Below are 24146 nucleotides of genomic sequence, written 5' to 3'. Positions count from 1 at the left end.
ATCCTACAGGTACTTTATGGATACCTATAGTAAAACAATCACACTTATTCTGCTATCATAAAGGGCTGGATGGTATTATATGTTATCTGCACACTTAGTTATCAACAAATTCTGTTTTACAAATTTCAAAACATCTCCAATGCTACATTTCTGCAGATAAATCCTTCCTATCTTTATTCTAACTTGAGTTTTGGGCTTCAATTATTAGCAGAATAAAAGAAGCATTTATCTCTCTTCTGATAAAAATCAAATATAAATAGGGCTTTGCGTGGAAAGAGGAGAGTAGGGACAGGGGAATTCCAGGGAGGTTTGTTTTCTACCATTGCCTCTAAGTAAGTGAAAGCCACTCTAGATAATCCTCTTCATTATTCAGAAAATAGTATTTTATAAGGTGTATTATTTTAAATAGTCTTACATACACATGTAATTGCCAAGGATGTAGGAGTGAGCAGTGCAACAGTAGGTAGGCGAGAAGAGTCAGAGATGGCGAGGGGATGAATTTTTTTCTGTGCCTCTGCTGACTCCATCTCAAGTCCTTTATGTAGTATAAGGATAGAACCATTGATGATGAATATGCTCATTAAATATTTTATGTCCTAACATATGGTAGTACCAATCTTGTGGAAATTGCTTTTTTTAAATCCTCTCCAAGTCAAGAGAAGCCAATGTAAAAAATACATTGCTATCTTTCTGCTAAAAAAAAAAAAATGGAGAACATAGTTAGGATTTGATCCTCACACAATGTATTTGATTTCATTTGTAACACTTTTCTGCTTGATAGTAATTGTTCTACTGGATGGCTTGTTTTTGGAGACCTCTGGTGGTCAATGAAATAATAGAAACAATCTTTGTTTAGAAACAGGTAATGAAATGATAAGGAGAGAACTTCATTAAATGTATACGGACCAATCTAACACATAGGAACTTTCTAGAATTCCCATATATGTATAAATTTGAACAATTTTACACAAAGATGAGATAGAAGGAATATGTAAATGGTATTTGAAGGCATATTTCTAAAAGTTTACAACTTCATTATGCATTTTTAAATACTATTTTTAAAATTTCAGATGCATATTGTATATATGTGATATGATTGATATGATAGATATGGTATACATATCATATATGATATATGATTTAATTTTTGAAAACAGGACAAATATATGTTTAATTACCCAAATTAACCAAATAAATAATACATGTTTTTCTGCCATATATAGATAAAAGAGCTTAAGTCATTTTGGCAGACAGATATTAATCTGTTTGACAATGCTCAACTGTTACACCACCAAAATCGAGGCCTCTTCACAAAATGAGAGAAAACAAATGTTTAACTTGCATCACGATGGAGTAGCTGATCCAATATGGCGTTATACAGCAAATGAATGATAACTGAATTCTTTCTCTTTATGATAGTGAATTTCAACCTGCCAAAAAATATTATTTAAGTAAGCAACTAGTAATTAAACATTATTAGAGATTTCCAAACAGAAATAGCATATCATAAATTAGGGCATATACTGTGTCAGGACCGAAAAAATTCAAGATGTTTGAGGCATTGAGAGAACTAAGATTCTTTGAAAAGGTCAGATGCTAACGTAGAGTCCTTACCTCTTAGCCGTTCACATTTGACTTCCCTGCAAGTGGATTATTGATTGGATTTTAGATCATCTAGTTTGATCTCTCTCTGCCCTCATCATGAGAGCTACGTGGGGTTGGGCTAGAGCAGAGTGCGGAAAGGCAGGAGTCTGAGCTGGTATCTGGCTGTATTAACAAGCCGATAAAAATGATCTGGAGGAGATAATTCTGAGGGTAACACTATAGACCTATACACAAGTTAAGACATACCACAGCACATAAAATGACCCAATAAAAGAAAGAAAGGTCTTCATTATATGAATTAACTTTTTTCTTTTCTCTGTCATAGACTCAGTGTACACAGAACGTTACATGGGTCTCCCAACTGTAGAAGACAACCTTGGCCATTACAAGGTAAGAGATGAGAAACCAGATCCATTTCATAACCTATTTATAAGTGGTTTAAGGACATTTTAAAGTGTATCTCTTCTAGAAAATATATATGTTTTTATTTCCAACAAAATTCTTGTTAAAAAGAAATAACACAGGTGGTTTAAAGATACTCCAGTAGCTTCCCCTACTATATTCTGCATAATTACAGTCTTTATCGTATGCTATATAGGTCACAATATGCATTCATTTGGAAATACAAAGCAACACCAGATAATTACTTTAATTATAAAAAATTTCAGTTTAGAAAACATGTCAAATTCAGCATATTCCTTAGAGCCCAAAAGATTCTAAACCTTTAGCTATATATTAAAATTTCTCATGGTATTATCATAATTATGATTTATGTACAAGCCTACAACTTCCTTATTCACAGCGAAATATGTACAGTTTTTTCACACAAGATTTGACTAAAGCAGGTGAGGAGTAGGTACAGTTTGGCGGTACCCTGAAAAGCCCTTGAACTCTAATTACTCAATAGCATCCAATAGTCTGATTTGCCTGTTGGGAGAACTGCAGATGGGCTATAACATTTGAAATATGCTCTGGGTGCAATTATCACTAGCAGCCCCATGTGCTAGTGTGGATGACAACGCAAAGCCAGAGCCACGTTGATGCAGCTGGAAGTGCTAAGGACCCTGGTAGCACATTGGCCCGTGCAACAGATTCCTGATTCTATTTGTCATATTAGTCGAGAACGCTGAAACTTATAGATGACAAGGCAAATCATCTGATGTTTACATTCTCCAAAGGAAATTCAAAATTCTTCCCAGGATGGTGAATTAACAAGAAAGATAAACAAGAATAACTTAAGAGAACAACTTCTCTTTATCTGTGCCACAATGCTCAAGGCATGGGCTTCATATGAATACATTTCTCTGAGCAATATTTGCACATTTTCGTAAGATGTTATCATTACTATGAATTCTAAAGCCATTTGACCAAAACACAGTAAAACTCAAAACTTCTAGTTTTGCAACACAAGTATAGACAGTTTAGTTCTACTTCTCCCAGCTTTATTTAGCAAGAAATGTGGGGGGAGGGGTGGCGATAGGGGATGTATCTGTGTTTGTGTCTATGGGTGTGTTTTCATCTCTGTTTTTCAGTCAAGATAAAAAAGTAGCAACCCATGAAGTGACATGCACAAATCATCCTCCACTACAAAGCGGTCCCATAATCCGGTTGTTCTCATTTCTGCTCACTGGCCCATGATACTTTGAACTCAGTCCTTCCCACTCTTTGTCTTCCACATCCAGTAAGCTGCTTCAGACATCCTTGCCCTTCCTCATAAGCACATTGTGGCTGTCACGTGGCTACTCCCCTTTTACAACAATAACCCAATTAGCTTCCCCTTAGCTTATCTTTCCGCGTTCCTTTCTATATCACATAGAGTTACCAGAACTTACCTCACCCGCAGCACTTTCATGGACCTTGCCTGCGTACTCAGCTGACTCCCTTCCTCATCATTCTTTCACCGGGTGTTCAACACCCTTCTTACTACAGCCCAGTTTACCTGGCCTGTTCACTGTTCTCTGAATGTTTCTGGACCTTTTCCTTTTGTGCCTTTGTCCTCCTTTTCCTCTGCCTGGAATGTCTTTTCCTCTCCGTCTCCACCTATTAGGAAAGACTTGCACGGCTCTCCTAGGGGAGAACCATCCCCTTTTGAGTCCCACACATTTTCCTCATATCTCTCTCACCCTCCATTTATCTCTCTTGGACTCATTGTAGGTTTGTACTCCCATTTCCCCTCTGCAGTGTTATTATCTCTTCAAGGCTTTACTCAACATTGTCTCCTTCGGATTACCTAGTATGAAGTATAAGCCTTAAAATCTCTGAGTTAATTTAAAATCCATTTGAAGGGAAACATTTTTATGAAAATCATATGCCTCCGTCATGTCTCTCATTTTACAGCTGGAATTTTCTTGTCAATGACCTGACAGGGATGTTTAAATTTGAAAACCATCCCTCCTGTGGTACACTATATTTGCTGAGTTGCCACAGGGATTTCTCAGATGTTCCAAATGTACTAAAAACTCCTGAAACGTTGAAGGTGAACTGCCCAGGACCCTGTCCCTGACTCTGGAACCTGGTGGATGATGAGTCAAAAGTTCATTTAAAAAATCCCATACTGAAAAGTCTTTGAACCTGGAAGCACAAGGTCAAGTCTAAACCCTGATCTATGAGGAAGTCCATGCACTTAGCCGAATTCCCAGCTGACAGGGTGTTTCCTCTTCAACCAGCCCTCCCCTTAGAGGATAATTAGTTTTCATCTGCTATTCCAACCTGCATCTTTCCCAGCTTTTCCCACAGATTTACTTGCTGATCTTCCTCTTCCTCAACTCTACCCCTACCTCTGGTGGCCTTGTTCATCTCTCCCCTGAGGTGTTCGCTGCGTGAGGTAGTCGTGTAAACAGAAGCCACTTCCTGCTGCCAATGGCAATACACGCACACTGGTCGCACAAAGTCACTCTTTCGTTTCACTGCACAGATGGCACCCGAGGACTGTTTAATCCTTCCACCGCCAGGAGTCGGGTTTTCTTGGCACAAAATTCACTGCTGGCAATGGACACATTAAAACTGCCAGTACCAGGGAGCTAAAGGTTCCCAATGTGTTACTCAGAGGAATTATTTGGGCCAGCAATCGTTAAGGTGGGCAGGAGAAAGGGAGGCAAATGCGTTACTGAACTGTTGCCACCCTGGTAAATTGCTTCCTCTCAATGTGGAGAACTGAATCTAAGTGCCTATATTTGGTGCACAGCAGGCTTTAGAATAAAACTGCCCTCCTTTGTTTTTTAAATGAGCCTGTGCTTTTGTCTCTGGCAAGAAAACATTTAAAGATTCTATTTTCCTCCAAGGCCCCAGCTGCCCCTCTGGACCCCATCTTCTTTTACTTTTCTTTCCCAGGTGGTTTATATTCTCTCTCTCTCTCTCTCTCTGTCTCTCTCTCTCTCTCTCTCCCCCTACCACCTCCCACCCTCTTTGAAAAGACAAAGAACATAATTCTGCACAGGCTTTCAGTGCCCTGTGCACTTGCTGGGCCAGATAGAAAAATTCAGAAAATGGCTCCCATTTACTCTGGCTGATGGACTTTCGTCAGCATATCTAGGATCGAATGCCCAAAGTGTCTGGAATAAGCAAGACTGTGACCTTTGTCTACGTTTTCAGCTAATGAATCATCAGTGTAGTAGCCAGCATTGTAGCCTTTGGAAGAGAACACAATTTTTAATAAAACTGAAATGAGCAAAAGTATTCATTACTAGGTCATTGATAACCCATATTTGGAAAAATTGAGAGAAATCAACATTACCAAGAGAAGCACATTTTGTAAAATAAAGGTTCTACTTACCCTTTGGGAAACGGACATGGAGGAACCACTTCTCAATGTCCATGGGATGCCATGGGACTGTCCAGCTGTGCACTGCTGAAAGCTAGTTTACAACCCATTCTCTAAGGAACTCACCCCTGGGACTACATCCAACCAGAAAGAGTCCCTTTCCTGTTCTTACAAAACCGTCGTATAGATTAGGGAACCGTGGAACTAGGGCTGGGACCCAATGCAGTGACACAAGCAGTGACTCCATAAGACTCTTTTTTTGTAGATAATCACCTGCCGCTGCCAAGGAGCACTTTTAAAAGATACCAGGAACTGAAAGGGGAGGGGAGGAACATGTTCATCTCTCTAAAATTCCAAGGAGCTGGTCCCACGAGCTCTAAATGGGCAGCCGAAATGCAGGTGTGACACCTCCGAGCTAATAGGCAGTGAAGCTCTGTACACACGTCTTTTGTGCAGTGAGCCTCAGTCCACAGCAGACAAAGAGTGACAGTTCGGAGCAAAGGAATCAGATAGCCAATGAAACAACCTTCACCCCCAAGAGCGATAAGCAAATAACAACAGCGGCCACACCTTGAGGAGTGGGTTCCTGATTAATGGGGATAAATGGTCAATCGTAGGTCTTTCAGTCAAACCTATAAAAGCTATTAACATGTGGTAGACTTTCATTCCTCATTTAAGGTGCCTGGTGTTCTAACTGTTCAGAAGTTTGTTACCTTTTTGGTGAAACAAAACATGCACACTAAAGTTTTGGAGATAAATAAAAGAGAGTCGGTAATAAAGCATGAACTCGAATAAGACAAAGCGCCCAACACGTATGAACAAGACTAGTGGTTTCCCAATTGTCACTGTGGAACCCCAGGAATTTTGTACCTTCCAAGCATGTAGGGAGGGGATGGGAGGTGGCCAATAAGTTAAGGTTTCACCTTCCCACCATTCCTCTCATCCAGGGGGATCCAGTTTCATTTATTTCATTCTTCTTTTTTTTCCTTTCATTTATTAAGTGCTTGCTTCTATGGCCAGACACTATTCTAAGCTCTTTGCATGAACTATTAGGTACAATTCTCCCTCAAGTTCTCTGAGATCAATGCTCTATCTCCATTTTATTGACACAGAAACTGAGGCACAAAAATGTTATATGCTAAACATATGGATACTGAGGAGTAGGAAAGGGAGAGAGCACATATCTGAAGCCAACTGAGAAAGATGTAGGAAGACGGAGAGGAAGAGCATAAATGCTTTCCATAGGCTGCAAACAGGGATGTGGCAGAGGAGCACAGCAGACACATGAGTAGCAGACAGAGCTGGTTTTCTGGGGATTTGTGAAGCACGTTCGGTGAACCAAGGGATGACACAGTAGAAGGGCTGTGAGGAGAGCAGGCCAAATGGGGGCCAATAAAGCAGGACAGAAGACTGGGGAGGAGGGGGTGGATTTATGAAGACACATTAGAGAGGATATAAGATCAAGGGCAAGGGAAATGGGGCCCAAGTCCCGAGCCTGGTTGCCAGGAGAAGAGGGCAGCCTGGAACACACAGAAGGGACTGATTTAACTTGTAGAGGAGATTTATTTTGCATTTTGCTCAAAATTTGATAGGCTTTTGGCAAGTGTATGAAACAGTCATAGATTTGGCAGTCTTCTGCTAGCAGATTTGAAATGTTCAATCCTTAAGAACTGCTGCATCGTTAGGTTATGCAAAACAGGGTGCAATTTTGTAAATATGCCATCTTGTACTGATTTGACATTTGTTCTATTATCCCAGAATATGCCAAAGGGAGAGAGACCTTCAGATTTAAGCCAAACCTTAACTTGTTTGTTGAGTGCTGATAAAATGTTGACTGCTGTGTGATCTTTAAAGAAGCCAGTGTAGCTTGCTGAGGCCTGAGGTAGAGCCCCCTGTCGAGCTGATGGGACCTCTTTCCTTGGCAGCTCATGGGGACAGTTGTTTGATAGATGTAAACAAGTAAAACATCTGATACAGTGGGTTGAATTAATTTTTTTTCTTAAATATTTTCTGTGGCTTCTGTTTTCTGTGGCATTAATGGTGCTTCCCCGAATAGCATCATTAATATTATTTATAAGGCTTTCGTTTCAAGTGGGGGAATGCATAGAAAGTCGGTACACCCCAGGTAATATGTCACTGAAGTACGGGGCCATCCATTGGACATGCGACTGTTTGTTCTCTCTATAACAGCATGGAAATGGTAATGAGTTGTCTGGCTGTGGTGTGAAGGGACAGGAGAATGTGATGTTAAAGGGAATGGACTTTCAAGTTAGATAGTCCTGGACTCAAATTCTAGTTCTAGCACTTACTAGCTGTATGGATGTGGTGAGGCTAATTAACCTTTCTGAACCTCAGTTTTCTCGTCTGGATAATGGGAGTAATCAGACCTACCCACAGGGTTATTAAAAGGATTAAATGAGATACATGTGCCTGCCATGGAATAGGCTTTCAAAACATGGTAGCTGCCAACATTATCCTCAAGAAGCAAATTGTCCTTATGGTTCCTCGATGACACAAGAGGTGGCTTAAAAATTGTTAGACCTTCTGTTTCTCACAGTACTTCCCCACTCTTATCAGCTCTCTCTTTTATTTCAAAAATACAAAGATTTATTTGTTGGAAGGTAACTGAGGAACCAGCATGATCCAACGAGCAGCTACAGATGGTTCTTCTTGGGGCTTGAAGGAAAAGCTCCTTGCAGAGATGCTGTGGAATCGGCTCTGCCACTGGACCAATCCTTCCCACTTTGCTTTGCCAGACTGTTGCTGGCAGCGGGGCTCTCCGGAAGTTTCTAGCCTCAGGAGGGTGCCAACTGCACCACCATTGCATCCTTGCCCATTTATCACTCTTAGCTTCCTTTTTAGTAGTTGGTGATAGACTATTCAGCGTCTAACTTAGTCATCCATTTCCTTTTTTATTTCTGTTTCCATCAACAGGCAAATGGGGATTATCCTATTTTGATGGGTTAAAATAACACAATTAAATTCTTTCCGATTGTTAGTCAGACCTGAAATTAATGCATGCATTTCTTTCCCTGGCTTCGGCTGTTGACTTTCATAGACTAAAGTCCACCATGCAGTGGACTCTCAAAACTCTTTCTTGACTGAGAAACCAGGATACTCAGTCTGGTAGGGAACGAGGCAAGGTGACACAGCTGCATCTCTTTGGGAGGAAAAAGAAAACGTCCTCAGCAGCCTGAGAGCCTTAAGGCGGGTACATGCCTCAGCTTCCTCTCTCCCTCGCACAGCAAGGTCTCTCCCAGTGAGCAGGGGAAAGTGTGCTTTGCAAATGGCCCACTTATCTTGCAGTTGCAGGAGAAGCTTTTGTTTTATTTTTCTCTTGCTGCATTAAAGTATTTGTCTTTCTTTCTTTGTAGTGTAATATTGTTAATGTAAAACAATTTGCATCATGACACTTTTATCACAGTTTTCGTCTTTTTCTCAGTATGTTGCATTTCTCACCATGTCTAGTTCATCACAGCTACAGTGTGTACATCACAACATTTATCTTAGGCTCAGGGTTTTACTTGTTTATAAAAATTGTCTTCTTTCAGCCTGTATTCACTCCATTTAAGAAAAAAAAAAAAAAAAGGCAGCCAAAAACTGTTTTGGTCCAAACTCCAGTAGTTATCACATTCCTTGCTAACTGTCCTGTGTATTTATATGTCTCCTAACTATTACTCTATGTTTCAGTGACATTTCTCAGTTTTATGGTTCCTGGAGGTTGTAGGAGCAGCTTTTGCTATTCAAGCTGCCAAGCAAGGAGGGACTGTGAGGCTTTTGGAAGTGAGGTGAGGTGACACAGCTGTATATTTGGGTCAGGTTAAGGTGTTAAAGTTGACTGTCTTCCGCGAGCTGAGAGCTAGATTTAGTACACGGAGAAAGAAGGTGGAAGACCCAGTAGTGCCATCCCCGTAAGCTGAGAGCAGGACTCACAGAAAGGATCACCCGGGAGCAGTCTAACGGGGCACCAGGGCCTGGGGCTCAGATTATTAATGTTCACTGTCGGGGTCCAAGCCCCATCTCCTCCTATCTCCAGCTTAGAATCCTACACTGTCCTTTGGGGAGATTGATTTTGACGCTTTTTCCTCTCTGAAGGGCAGAAAATTGCTCAAGCTTCTTTTGCGGCATTAGACACTGCCTCCTCGGCGCAGTCAGAAAACATGCCTCACACATCTCTCAGGGCTGTGAGGACCGAGCTCTTCCAATTAATTCAGTCTAAGAAAGCCTAGGGACGAAGCAGCCAAAGGTACCCAGGGTATCTGTGTCCTACAAATCCCAGGACAGTTAATTAACAATTTATTTCTCACTCCTCCATTGCTGGAAGATCATGTCATGAGCAGCATAGGAGGTAGAAAGGGTTCTGCTGTCAGACTTTTGTGTTCAGCTCCGTCACTTCCCACAGATGTAACCTGATGCGAGTTATTTCTAAATCTCGTTGTCTCCACGTAGAAAGCAAGATTGCTTTGTATCTCATGGGAATGTTGTGAAGATTGAGTAGAAATAATGCTTTTATAAATGCTTTATGATGCTTACCACAGTGACTGACAGAGTAAACACTCAATAAATGTTAGCTACTATAAATAATGACATGACCTATGAGCTGCAAGTGGGCAAAACATATCTTAGTAAATCTCAGAATGACACTGTTTTATTCCACCTACCCCAGCTGCCCCAATTTGGCCTCTGCAAAACTAGGACCAAATATAGTGAACAGTACAATATAAGTGCTTAAGTGTCTTTCATTTATTCATTTGATTAATATTTAGCACTGTATTAGATGCTACGAATGTAGTGATGAACAACATAGACAAATCCTTTTTCTCATGGATCTTATTGTTTAGTGGGGTATGTGACAAATAAATATTGATTGACTAGATTTAAAAAATGAATGGATAGATGAATGAATGGGGTAATGTTGGGATGGATGGCTTTATCTGGGACATCTCACCAGATAAAACATTTCCGAAAAATGAAGTAAAATAAAAGTGACTTTAAATGAATCCTAGGTATTTGTTTCTAAAGTTTGTGGGTAAATTCTCAGTACGGCTCAGAAACGCAATATGAGCAGGACAAGTGGGAACCAGCCTACATCGGAGTTGGAGGGCATCTGCTCTGAACTTCCCAGGACTGTGTGACCTTGGGAGTGAGCCTTAGTCATCTGAAACATGTTGGGTGATGCTGTCCTGAAAGTTGTAGACAGAATCTCTTTTTTCCAGGAACATTATGTTATAGCATTCTCACATCAACATCAGCAATTCAATCTAAAAAGAGAATAAAAGGGGGGTGGGGGAAGCCATGTCTCTTGATTCCTATTCTTTTGATTCCTAAGAGGATTTATTCTTACTCCCACTTTACAGAAAACAAGGCCCGGCTCCCAGCCTGCCTCCGGCTGCACAGCTCACTGATATTGAAGCTAGACTAGAATACAAGTTCTCCGGCCTTAGTCCCATCCAGCTTCCTGCCAGACCACCAGGGCTCCCATTAAAAATATTAAGCTGGCGTTAGCTACAAAGATATCTGTAAAATATAGACTTTGGCTTTCACAAAGTTGACTTTGATTCGCCAAGATGCTGTGGACTAGCTGGCTGATTTTAAACCCATAGGGAGGCTTCTAGCCCTTCCCTTGCCCAATCCATAATAAGACAATAGAAGTAGACTCTTGCTCATCCCCTCCCAAAGGCACTAAATTGTTTATGTGACATTTTTACCTTCATCCCAATTTTACTAAATATCCCCAAAGTAAAATCAGATGGCCATTTCCATGCTTTCAAAGGCTTTTTCATCCAAGACCCCACCCTCATTCTGGAAGTCCTATCTGACTGAGGCCACTAAGCAGTCTTCAAAAAACTGACCTCCCAATTTTTGGTCCTTTTTCCCTGGGTGATTTGGGAATGACTTGATCCAAAAGCAGCATTTTCCCCAATACGGAATGAGGCAGACAACAACCCCTGATTTCTTAAGGCCGTTCTTGATCTTTTTCACCCCTCTCTCCTTCCATGTGTCACATTTGCTTCGGTTTTAAACATCTGTTCCAAAAGAGGCACACTTGTTTCTCATTCAGAGCCTAGCAATGTGAACCAAAGTTCATATGACATATTGCAGAGTATGTTTCATTGCAAATACTATGTACAGGCTCTTTGAAATGTAGCATGTATGGCACCATGTGACACATGGTTGCCATGGCAATACACTTTTTGGCTGAACTACAGCATAAGCCCATGGAACATACATTGCTAATATGAGACTCTGCCCTGTGCTAATGCATAGGATACAGCCAATCTGGGATCTGGGACTAAAGGGTTTTGCATGCAGCCTGGGTGGCAGGTACCCTCTTCCCGCATGGGCAGGGGAGATGTGGTATCCTCCCTTTCCAGTCCTGTCTCCCAGCACAGGGCATGCTATGCATTCTGCCATGCATGGAGACAGCATTTGCTTGAATATCGGTTTGCTATATTTTGTATCAAAGGGGGCCCCAGCTGAAAACATTTTATTTTGTAAACTGAAGTGAAAAATCAGTTTATGGCAGATCTTTTTTTGAATAATGACATTCTTTTTTCCCAATTCCAGAATTCAACAGTCATGAGCAGAGCTGAAAATTTTAAAGAAGTTGAGTACCTCCTTATTCATGGAACAGCAGATGGTGAGTTTCAGTTAATTAGACTTTTTAGTATCACAGACAGGTTTGCAATTTCACTACTGACAAAACAAAAGCATGAGGGGCAAGACTGTTAGATTTACTTCAATAAAACAGTGTTGCTTTCCACAACTCACTTGTCTTGGGCTAAATGGAATGCTGAGTCCTGGAACTTCAAATAGTCCTTTTCTTCTTGAGCTTTCCCCATCCTTCCATATCAGGAAACTGGAGCTATTAGTGACTTTATGTTTCCTTTCTTTCCCTACAGATAACGTTCATTTTCAACAGTCGGCTCACATCTCCAAAGCCCTGGTAGATGCTGGAGTGGATTTCCAGGCAATGGTATAGCAAAACTTTGTGGAAGGGGCGGGAATTTGCTGGGGAGGGGTCTGGTTTCGCCTCACAGAGGTCCCAGGAGACAGAGACTGAAGTGAAATGTTTTTTATGTTTCCAGTGAGAAGTTGGAGAAGTTATATCCTTGAGCCATAGACACAGTAATATTCAATGATATCATAGAGTTGGGGGTTGAGAAGCACAATATGCATATTCTAGGAGTGTTCAAACACTGCTCTCCTAGACATGTGAGTGTTCAGTCTCTCCCCGTTTTAATTCAAAAGTAATCACTTACTCAGTCGATATGTGGCAGAGTAATTCTAAAGAAAAACCAGTGTGATAACAGCACAATTCGAATGTGAAAACCCATTTCTGTCTAGGAAGTAATACTAGCCATTCTAACAACAGTGGGGTATTAATAATCAGCAAGCTTCAGGCTTCGTAATTGCCATGTTATCTTTTGTTGAACCACCACAGGCATTAAACAGTTAGGCTTGTTTCATAAAGTCGGAAATGGCTAGATAGAGCTGTTGTTGCCTATACAGAAGGAGGTCTACGGATTATGTTAAATGTCCTTTCTGCACTAGACTTTTTTTGATTAAGAAAAAAATTATATATACATATATAATTTTGTATATATGTATATATACAAAATATATACATATATGTATGTACATATATGTATATATATGTGTATATATAATTCTGTATGTTCATATGTCACACTATGTTTTTGTGTAAAATGCTTTTTGTCTGTTTTAGCTAGAAAAGCCTGCTTTTCCTCACTCTCTTCTAACATATATACTTTATTTGTGCTGAGTTCAGACACTACCCACTGTATACAAGTAGGACAGTCACTTGACACCCAGAAAACCTGGTAAATATCCTGTGTGTTAGATTCTTTTAAGAGGTTGAGGTTTATTTTTTTCACTATTCAAAGAAAGACGTGCTACTTTAATTAAACAATTTTTAAAAGTTAATTTATGTCTCCATAATACATGTTTGCCTGGCAATGATTTCCCACTTCCTTAATGTGATATGAGTTGATAAATTTTTGCCTCCGGTCATCAGCTCTTTCTACATAAATGTCAGATATACAGATAAAAACAAAACTCCAGTAAAAAATCTAAATGTTTGTAAATAACACATTTGACTTTTGACTTCACTTATGTTAAACATATATGGAATACTGAAATAAGTGTTTCCAGATCCTTAGTAATATATATTAGGAAAAACTGCCTTTTAAAAACTCATTTATTTTTACACACTTTATCTTACTACAGTGTAGGAGAAATTTGACACTTGATAACACTTAATTAAAACTAGTGAGCTTAATGGGATAAACATTTGCTCATATGGACCTAAGTGTCCTTGGAGTCAAATTTAAAAATGGATTTGGATATTTTAATTAGAATAAACATATCCTGAAAGACTCCGCAGTAAAGCCAAATTCACAATTAGTTCAGCACCTCCAGAGGACAGAACAATATGCCCTGGAAAAGCTCTGGGGGAACATTACACACCCTCTCTGATCACGTTTGAGTTTATACACTGATTCAGGAATTAAAACGTCCTGTGTTATTCTGTGTGCTCGTGAGAACTCATTTGAATTGACTGAAAACCACAAGACAACTGACTTCCTAATGCTGACCTTTTTCTTTCTCCAGTGGTATACAGACGAAGACCATGGAATCGGCACCAGCACAGCACACCAACATATATATACGCACATGAGCCACTTCATAAAGCAATGCTTCTCTTTACCTTAGCACCTCGAAACAGCATGCCATTTAAAGCTTATTAAAAGCCATTTTGTTCTCATTATCTTAAAACTACACTGTCAAGATGATCTAAAAAAAATACACCCAAATCAAGAAATTTAAGGTTACTTTGTTCCCAAATTTCATGTCTAGGACCCTAAGAGGGGACTTCTGTCTTCGCAACAGATTATTACCTTACAGAAGTTTGAATTATTCAGTCTGGTTTGGTTTATTATTTAAAATCATTTCCACATCACTTGCTAAAACAACAAATATGAATTGTTTTTAGGGGAGCTTTGCATAGGTTTCCTGGGCATCATTTCATTTTTTTCCTAACTGGACTAGTCCAAATCTTGTTATCTTCTTTAAACGGATGGTAAAATGTGCACAGTGATACACCGAAGCAGGGGTAAGAAAAGGGGGTAGGGAGAGAAGCTAGCTGGGCCTGGCTGGGAACCCAAGTGCAAACATGCTGACCCGACCAGGCTGCTGTCAGCTCCTCTCAGAGAAGAGCTGTTCACAGCCAGATTGGCACAGTTTTCTGAGAAAGACTATTCAAACTGTCTCAGGAAATCATATATGCAAAGCACTGACTTCTGAGTAAAACCACAGCAGTTGAACAGACTCCAAAGAAATGAGAGGGAAACTGCCAACAATGCAAGGCCCCCAGGTGCCAGTTATGGCTATAGGTGCTACAAAAACACAGTGAGGGTGATGGGAAAGCATTGTCAACGTGCTCTAAAAAATACTGATGTTTCTTCCTGAAAGAGGCAGCTTGGAACTGAGATGTGAACACATCAGCTTGCCCTGTTAAAAGATGAAAATATTTGTATCATAAATCCTAACTTGAAAGAGTACTTGCATCAAATTTTCTTATTCCTCTGAGCATCTTAATTAAAAGAATATTTTTACTTCTTTGCACTTGTTTTTTTTTTTTTTAATTGAAAATAAACCATAAAGTTATGTATTATTTTTCCCATTCTACATACTGTCAAATTTTTCCTGGTCATTTAATAAATTTCATTTTTTCAGAGGTAATGAGTTTTGTGTCTTGAATCAGACCTAAACCACATTGGCATATGGACACATTTATCCAGAAAGGCTCGTGTTTATTTTGCTTGTTATCCCAGACTGTCTTGTAAACATGGAGGGAGTTCAGTTTTTATAAAAAATAGATACATAGAAATGTGTTAAATTAAGAATTTCATTGCATTTTCATCCAATACCTATACAATTTCTGTTATCATACATATTATATATATATATATATGTATATATATATATATATGTATTACATATACACACACACACACATACATATCTTTTGAAAATCAACTTAAAATAATTTGGGTTATTTATATAATACATAATTTATCATTTTATTTCAGGGAACTATGATGAAGCTCATATTATAAGAAAAAATAATATCAACAATATCATCTTGGTAGCTCTGATGGCTCAGTAGAATAAAAAAGAGTCAAGTCAACGACTTAAGTGTTTGACTATTTTGGGTTGATATAACTATATTAATGAAAGCGTAGATTTCAGATGCTGACTTTCACCTAGCGAAGTAATGTCTAGATAACCGAGGAAACATGACTTTTTTTGCTCAATTATTTGTAAAATGGTCTTAATTTTTAAAAACTGATTTTATGAACTTAAACTTAGCTGCAGAACATTTGCTGGAAAAAGTTATCCCAGACACAGTGAGCTGCAGCTTAAAATGGAAGAAATGGGTAAAAAAATCTATTAATTTAATATGAGGCTGGTGAGTCATGGAATGGACACAGGATTGTGAACTTCAGTTTCAACTGTATTTTGAGAGCATGCCATTGAGGAGCTTCACTTTAATTAAGTCTCAAATACTACTCATCCACTGGAACTATAAACTGACCTTCAAACCTGTAGGGCTATGTCATAATTTTATTTCTTAATAGAGTTCAGGCATCATGAGTAGCTGGGCCAATCTTTACAGAGTTCTATATCCAGAAATAGTAGTCATAGAGCATATGTTCACGTTCTGGACTAAATTAATAGTCACGAAAGCAAATTAAATAAAAATTTCCTTTTATCTTAACTGAAACCATATATTGTGCAATTTCAGCTATTGTACAGATATTAAGATCATTGACAGTATTAGATGTTGGCAATACCAAATATTGTGTAATAGTAGATGTATAATATCAGATAATGTACAGATATTAAGACGGTTGTATAATATCTGATATTGTACAATATCAAAACTATATGAATTCATTGTTCCTATAGTGTCTAAACATGATAAATGTTTTCTCTGGAGCCCAGAGGTAACAAAAAATCCGAGCATATATTTTTTGCATAATTAGGGTTGCAAATGGTAATGATATGACTGAAGTTAAAGATTTCATGTGACCCTCATAGAAGTCTTACTCTCTAATATGAGTTTTAAATTAGCATGTTGGAAAGGTTAAAGAAGCTGATAAATAGAGAAAAACTCAGAGGACAAGTCTGAAACACACAGGAACTACTGACACCACGGAGATGCTCAGACTTGTTGCCATTGACCGCTGCGGCTTCAGGAGGCACGTGGATGCTAAGATTCCTTTTGTAAACAACCTGCTAAGTGCACCAGCTTCCAGGAGCGCATACACCAAAGGAAGGGAGAAATGGTCACATCTCTTGCATGGATACAGAGCTTGTTTTTTGAGTTTGGTCAAGATTTTTAGAAAATCACTTCAAAAATATTTTTTGAACATTTGGTGGTTGTTGTTGGTAACCTTGCTAAAAATGGTGATATACCTCCATGCTTTCTTAAATAGCAGGCATAGAACATAATTCAATGCATCCTTGATCTATCAAGGCCACCACTATAAAGATCAATGATCACATCAGGCTGTATGTCATTCTAAGAGTCGTCTTTCGTATTCACAGGTGGTCATTGAGGCTACCAGTTCCACCATTTGTCATTTGTTGCTTTTACTCTAAGCTGACATGAGAATTTATAAAACTACTAGATTTGTACAATATTTAAGATTTAATAAGCTCTAAATGAAAAACATAAAACTACTAGATTTGTACAATATTTAAGATTTATAAAACTACTAGATTTGTACAATATTTAAGATTTAATAAGCTCTAAATGAAAAACAAACGCAAACACAAGAATGGCTTTTTACATCAAGTAAGATAATTTTGTTCTGCCAACTTTGTGAAAGTTCTTTTAGCAGTGTCTGACAGGATGACCTGGAGTGTGTATTCAGGATTTCTGAGGGATACATACATATAGCTGAGAATGAGAGATGAACGTGGGAATAAAGCATACTATCACTACCCACAGGAAAACTCAGAGTATGGGATGAACAAGACCAAAGTCATGTTCAGTAAAAAGTTATCATTTTTACTCATGTCACCTTTCTGTGATAATATTTAAACTCAAGAATTTGAATTAATAAAAAGATAATTTCCTTACTGTTAAACTGGGAAGCGTATCTTCTCTGGGGTTACAGACTTTAAACTTCAACAAACTCAATCAAAGGTCTTATTCTACATAATCTTTCATCCGAACAATCACTCCCAAATTTGTCAGATATTTAAAACACATGTATAGTGAGAAGTCTGACCCATCAAACAACCAAAACCCTAACTATTCTATTGACTTTCTCCTTTCTAATGTCATGATATTTGTGACTCGTAGGCAAAACAAAAAGTATTTCATTGGGTAGGTTTGGTTTCCAATGTTAATCACAGAAATAAGAGCGACAAAGAAAATGTTACATACTGAGAGGAAATGTACCTGATTCGCGTTGCATGAGCTGGAATGAGGGCCCTGCTAAATGAGGAAGGCAGCCGCACCTCGCCTCCTGCTGGAGATGCCTGGTACTGCAGCGGAGGGGGTTACACGGACCTTGGTTAAAACGAGCGCGGCCATGCACAGTGAGAAAGTTACAGTGGATTTCTTTTGACCTTCATAGAAGCTTTACTCTCCAGTAAGAGGTTTAAATTAGCGTATTGGAAAAGGAAGTTAAAGAAATTGACAAATAAATTAGAGCAAAAACCCTGAGGACAAGTTTGAAACACACAGGAACTAAGGATACCATTTAAGATGTGCAGACTGGCCTGCCACTGACCACTACTTAGCCTCTTTGAACACGTTTTGTTAATTTGAAAGAAGTACAGAAATACCTACTTCACAGAATTTTGCATTGCTGTGAAGAAGATATAAATGAATAAATTACACACACACACACACACACACACACACACACACACACACACACGGTCTGGTATTGTATCTAAGCCTGGCATCTTCCTTTCCCATTTTCCCTACTCCTGTTCACAACTATTTAGTTCCTTCTCCTGGTGTGATGACTCCATCGATTGCACAGGTTCTCACCTGTGCTTCTGTGTCCCCAGGTGCTGGGCACACCTTCAAGAATAAGTATTTATTTTTGTTCCAGTACTGACATGTCAGTGAGAATCCTTTTTGGATCTTTAGTCATTCTTAATAAACTGAGCAGCAGCATCTTCTGATATATTTTACTTATAATTCTGTCCACAGCCTTTGCTGGGTGGATAAAAAGCAGAACACAGAACTAGCTTCTGGAGAGTTACAAAGGAAGAATAATACACTATTCCTACCTTTAAGGAACTTATAAACAAATGGAAGAAATAAGTCACATGGCAAAAACCTATGATTACACCCACACCAGACAGCAAGAGTACCTAGGTACAAAGCTAAGTCTATGGCAAAAATGGATGTAACAAATAGGATGAAAGGATGGGCGGGGGGGTGGTATTTCTGGACTCAGATGAGCCAGCCATTGGCGGAACTTTGTACTACACTTAGATTTCTTCAATAGTTTCAGGATTATTGTTGATACCATGTTTTCAGAACGTGCTTTTCAAATACAACCCAAAACATATTATATAAATGAATGCTCTACATAAAAGGATTTATAATAAAGCTATTGTGTCTGGAGTAATTTATTAAGTATGCAAGGAATGCATTTGGCCTGTTTAGTTTCAAACTTAATAGAAGTTTATAGACCACTTGCAGAGATTTTAGTTTGCGCCTCTGAGAGTCATGCTGGGAGCCGGATCCCTAAGGAAGTGATTTTTCCCACAATATTTTCTACTGTGCTGCCAGATTATCTTTCCAAACATTCATGCCTCTCCATTATTCAAAACTCTTAATGGATAAAGTTCAAACATCATTTATAATGCTTTCAATTTATGTTTCTAACTTTTCTTACAGGTCTTCACTACCCTCATAACACTCTACCACTTTGGGCTGTGTGCTGGCTTCCAAATATGTCATATATCAAATATGTCAGGCCCCAGTTACAACATATACTTTAATTTTTTATTTCATTTGTAGTTCAATACTGACATGTGTCTGAGAATCTTTGCAGTTCTTGGAGTAGGTTTCCTTCCCCATTTCCATCCTAATTGATATGCTACTTCTTATATAACATTTTCCTCAAACTGTGCCCTACTCAAAGTTCCATCCTTAAATTATTCACTGCTTTAATTATATCACCAATTTAGAACGTATCACATTATCTTATAGCTATGTACCTACACTGCTCTTAGAAATGAGGATCACTGTCCCATTTTCAAAGCTCCAGCACAAAGGATAGTGGCCAGTGCACCAATGGAAACTGAATTGGAGTGACAGTTGTATCAGTTACCTGGAGCTTTCTAAGGAAAATATGCACAGACATCTCTAAAATAAAGTAATAATCCTGAATATAGAGCTTCTTCAAGGGAACTGATTACAAGTAGCCTTTCAAAGTAGATATTTAGAGAATCATCATATTATCCAATTACGCTCATAAAATTGTCAAATGGTTGTAATCTCATTTCATTTCATTGCATGAATATATAAGATGGATATATTGGAGAATTTGTGTCATGTATTAGGCCCCACCACTATACATCAGTTAACCAATCAGGCCTGCTGGACTTACATTCTAATGGGTAAGACATAAATATATAAGATGAATATACTGGAGATGCCAGGCAATCTTGCAATGATAGTAAAATAATCAAGTGCCCAGGAGCAAACAGGCTAGAGTTAAATAGAAAAAGAAGTAGAGGGGGCAACCAGATGGCTCAGTTGGTTAGAGTGTGAGCTCTGAACAACAAGGTTGGCGGTTCAATTACCACATGGGATAGTGGGCTATGCCCCCTGCAACAAAAGATTGAAAACGGCCACTGGACTTGAAGCTGAGCTGTGCCCTCCCCAACTAGATTGAAGGACAATGACTTGGAGCTGATGGGCCCTGGAGAAACACACTGTTCCCCAACAAAATAAAATAAAAAATAATAAAAAAGGAAAGAAAGACAGAGAGAGAGAGAGAGAGAGAGAGAGAGAGAGAGAGAGAGAGAGAGAGAGAGAGAGAGAGAAAGAAAGAAAGAAAGAAAGAAAGAAAGAAAGAAAGAAAGAAAGAAAGAAAGAAAGAAAGAAAGAAAGAAAGAAAGAAAGAAAGAAAAAAGAGAAGTAGATTACTGCAGATAAGAAAAAAATAAGCCACACTTTTAAGAGCCAAGAAAAATTCTGTAAGATCTAAGGATCATGTTGAAATAATACAAGTTGCTTATGAATTGTCAGTGGAGAGTTTCTAGCTATGGATTTAAACTACACCAAGGAGATATTCAGATTATATTTAAGAAAAAACTTCCCAGTATTAAAGGCTATTAAATGGTAGCAATTACAAAGTAAACTCACGAGTCAAGAGAAAAATATTAATCCATATGTAGAGTTTTGAATGCAATTATCTCCCCGACAGACTGCCAGATGGCTACAAAAGAATAATGGTCCCACCTAACCTATTGCAACAGAGAGGAGACAAATTTTAGGAAATGCCTTCCCCACAGGGGTAAAAACAGAAGTCTAAGGAGTTCCAGTAATGGGAAATCCTGTTAATGACCTTGGAAGTTTTTATTAGTCATAGGAGTAATGCTATTTGCACCCAAGTCACTGCTCTCTGGAAAATGGAGAGATACTTTCTAATATAGCTCTCAAAGTATCCTGTTCATAAAGTTCAAATTATGTGAATACTCTTGAATTGTCTATATCACCAAGTTTTCTTTACATCAGGGATATCTAAATTTAAATATTATGTTTAAACAACCGAAATGTTCTACATTGATTTACTGGTTAAAACTAGGAAAAAAAGACAAGACACTTGCATCACAATTTAAAATGTTCAAAGAAATTAGTTAGGATAAATATTTATTTCCACATAACATTTCTTAGTTGTGAAAAACACAATATCCTAGTCACATTTACACATTAGTTAAACTTTGCAATAAATTACATTCAAAATATTCACTAGTTTTGACCAGGATTTGAAATTAGGAGGAAATATATAACACTACATTTTTCTTATATTTTATATGATTTCAAAATATTAGGATTAACATAGGGATATCATTAAAATTTACACAAGAACAAAATGACTATAAAAATACTCAGAAATACAGAATTTCATTGGATATGATTGCTTATTCAAATAGGTGATCATGTGAGTATTTTAACTCACTATGATCATTTTTAACAGAACAGTTATTAATATAGTAAAACACTAGGAGGCTGCTTATGGGACTGCTAGTCTTAATCATAAAACAATGGAAATGTTTACGATGTAGCATTAGTATTATAAAATATACAAAGGCAACACATGTGGAATGGAAAGTTTCTGTATTTTTTTCCTTGGCATTTAAAAACACAGACTTTATTAACTGCATAGTCTCCCTATATTTTTTAGGCTTATGTTCCATAAAGAACTGGCTCCTTAAAAGATTGTGAGGGAAATTTTTCAGAAGGTATCAAAATGTTGAATCTAATAAAGGCTTTGTTCTTTTATTTCCCTTATAAGCTTAGTCACAGGAGAATTTTATTTTATTTTTTTTTCACTTTTCATGTACACTTATACACAGAATAATTAGTAGTTTGGGAAAGTGACAGGGCTCTGCATTATTATAAGTTGAACACTGAAGGTTACAAGATTGATGACCACTGGTCATTCTTAGGAAACAAGAACACTATGAGAGTTCGTCTTTATTAACTTCACATTCATCTAAAATAAAAAGAAATACTGTATTTTTAGTAATGCTCAAAAATTCTTCACTTTTCTTCTTCTTGTATAAGCTTGGTAAAGATGGATTATTTCATACGAACTGAAATATCTACAGAAGCTTCTCAAAGAGAATCTGAAAATTTCATTTAAAATATTATTTTTCTACAACATGCATTTAATTAAAAAGTGGAAAAGAGCTTTGCAGAGAAAAGAAAGTTACAAATGGAGACCTGTCAGTCTAACATTAGAACGTGATTCAGAAGCAGCATTAGCAGTACATGACCTTTAGCAGCAGAATAACTGTATAGGAGTGGAATTTCATATACAATGACTCACCATGTAGTATTCCATGAGTACGTGTATAATAGATTTATTTGGAAAACATTTGTTGTCAAGGGGAAAGAAATTTAACAGCATATTTCTGATAAAGGGTTTTTTTTGAAAATCTCACAAAACTTACAAAGTTTTTCTAAAATACTTCGCACAAGCCTAGTGTTTGATCATGTAATCACAACTTGAATTTTAAGCAAATACTACTTGACTCTTTGCATTAGTGTCTGATTCTTTTAAACGAGTTGTAGACAGGTTGCTATATATATTTTTTCAAAGTAGTTTAAGTTTTAGTGACATATAAATTCTTAAGTATTAAACATATCATATTAAATCAAGGAAATGCATAAATACATTTTTTAAAAAAATGCTTCCCAACTAACTTTTTGATTTGGGACTTTTGAAATAAGTCACTAATGCTAAGCTATAAAAAATAAGAAGTAAGACTACCTTTCAAAATTCTTCTCAGTGAAATTACCAGGTATCTTCAGGTTGCTACAGTAGGAAAATACAAACTAGGTAAATAGCAACTTATCTCTTTAAGAAAGCTATTGCTCTCATAAAACTGACCATTAGAATCCAGTGCTTACAAAGGCCTAACATAGAGCAAGGAACACAGAGGTTCTTGCATTAGCTATTGTATATGCTCACGAGGGTATCTCACTGCTCAGAAGTTTAAACACAGAAATGAAACAAGGAGTGCACTACTTACAGTGTGAAGGTGGATTTGGGATGAGAGACAGAATTTACAAGGCATGATCAAAGCAGTTTTATTAATAACTGTGGCACTCTTCTCATATATTTGTAAAAAATAAATTGAAGATCAAGTCATAGACAAGTCTCCCTGTCAACACCTTTCCCTGAGTCAGCTTTCTTCTCTTTTCGGTTTTCAATGCTACAGGGGAAAAAAAGGAGAAATTTATTACTGTTATCCAGCATGGCGACTGTGAGATCCACTGCTCAGACACAAAAGCCATCAACCCGAAGCACCACAAGGGCCCTGAGGCATGGCTCTTTCGCGCTGAGAAACAGACATAGATAGCAACAATTAAAATCCTCTGTACTCAGTGAGAGAGAAACCAAGAACTGCAGAAAGGGGGAAATTCAAAAAACAGAAACCAAAACCCCAAACCAGACATTTTTTAAAACAGGTCCAAAAGCAGACAGTTCCAAAAGCATGCAAGATTAATACCATGGTCCTCGTCCGGGCAAATGAATCTCTGATGGTTATTGAAAATGTCAGTCATGCCCCATATCGTTAGTACTGACACTCTAAACGATACAAACAAGATGACGCAGTAGGGATTTCTGGGCTCTGGGGCAAGTGGCCCATCCTTTGTGCACAGATTGGTCCCTGATCCTTGGGGAGAACTGTGCAGTGGTCAGCAGGACACACGTCTGCACTGGTCTGAAGGAAGTAGTCGCCCACACACCGCCCTCCAGACACCTGCGCTCCTCCTCACTCCTCCCAGAATAAATGCATTCCCAAGTGGTTTTTATTTTATCTAGTCTTCCATTAACTTTATCAGTGGGCAAGCTGGTAATGTCACTCTCTCATTTTGTCTTCTTCTTCTCCAGTATTTTTCTGATGTACACTTTTCCTCCTCTTATGTTGACAGTTTTCGTGGAAAATTCAAATAATGGGATCACATGCATGAAGT

General features: G+C 38.1%; 2 protein-coding genes across 16 annotated transcripts in view; one reads left to right on the top strand and one right to left on the bottom strand.

Annotated features, from left to right (window-relative positions):
* DPP4 (dipeptidyl peptidase 4) overlaps nt 1–15129 on the top strand; it is an 83655-nt gene extending 68526 nt beyond the window's left edge. For all 3 annotated transcript variants that reach the window (XM_081052338.1, XM_081052339.1, XM_081052340.1), the window contains 4 exons: nt 1931–1995; nt 11933–12005; nt 12268–12341; nt 14000–15129. In XM_081052338.1, the coding sequence (XP_080908464.1) occupies nt 1931–1995; nt 11933–12005; nt 12268–12341; nt 14000–14101 (314 nt within the window). In that variant the 3' untranslated portion in view covers nt 14102–15129. The remainder of the gene's footprint in view (nt 1–1930; nt 1996–11932; nt 12006–12267; nt 12342–13999) is intronic.
* A 6139-nt stretch (nt 15130–21268) lies between these two features.
* The window catches only part of SLC4A10 (solute carrier family 4 member 10), a 264790-nt gene continuing 261912 nt past the window's right edge, over nt 21269–24146 (bottom strand). For all 13 annotated transcript variants that reach the window (XM_081052804.1, XM_081052800.1, XM_081052797.1 and 10 more), the window contains one exon: nt 21269–23380. Coding sequence is in view for 8 of the 13 variants with exons in the window: in XM_081052800.1 (XP_080908926.1) it covers nt 23314–23380 (67 nt within the window). In the remaining 5 variants the exon portion in view is untranslated. The remainder of the gene's footprint in view (nt 23381–24146) is intronic.

This window comes from Rhinolophus hipposideros (assembly GCF_964194185.1).
Source record: "Rhinolophus hipposideros genome assembly, chromosome: 6".
NCBI lineage: Eukaryota > Metazoa > Chordata > Mammalia > Chiroptera > Rhinolophidae > Rhinolophus > Rhinolophus hipposideros.
The sequence above is the reverse complement of the archived record's forward strand: the minus strand, read 5'-3'. Positions and strand labels throughout refer to the sequence as shown.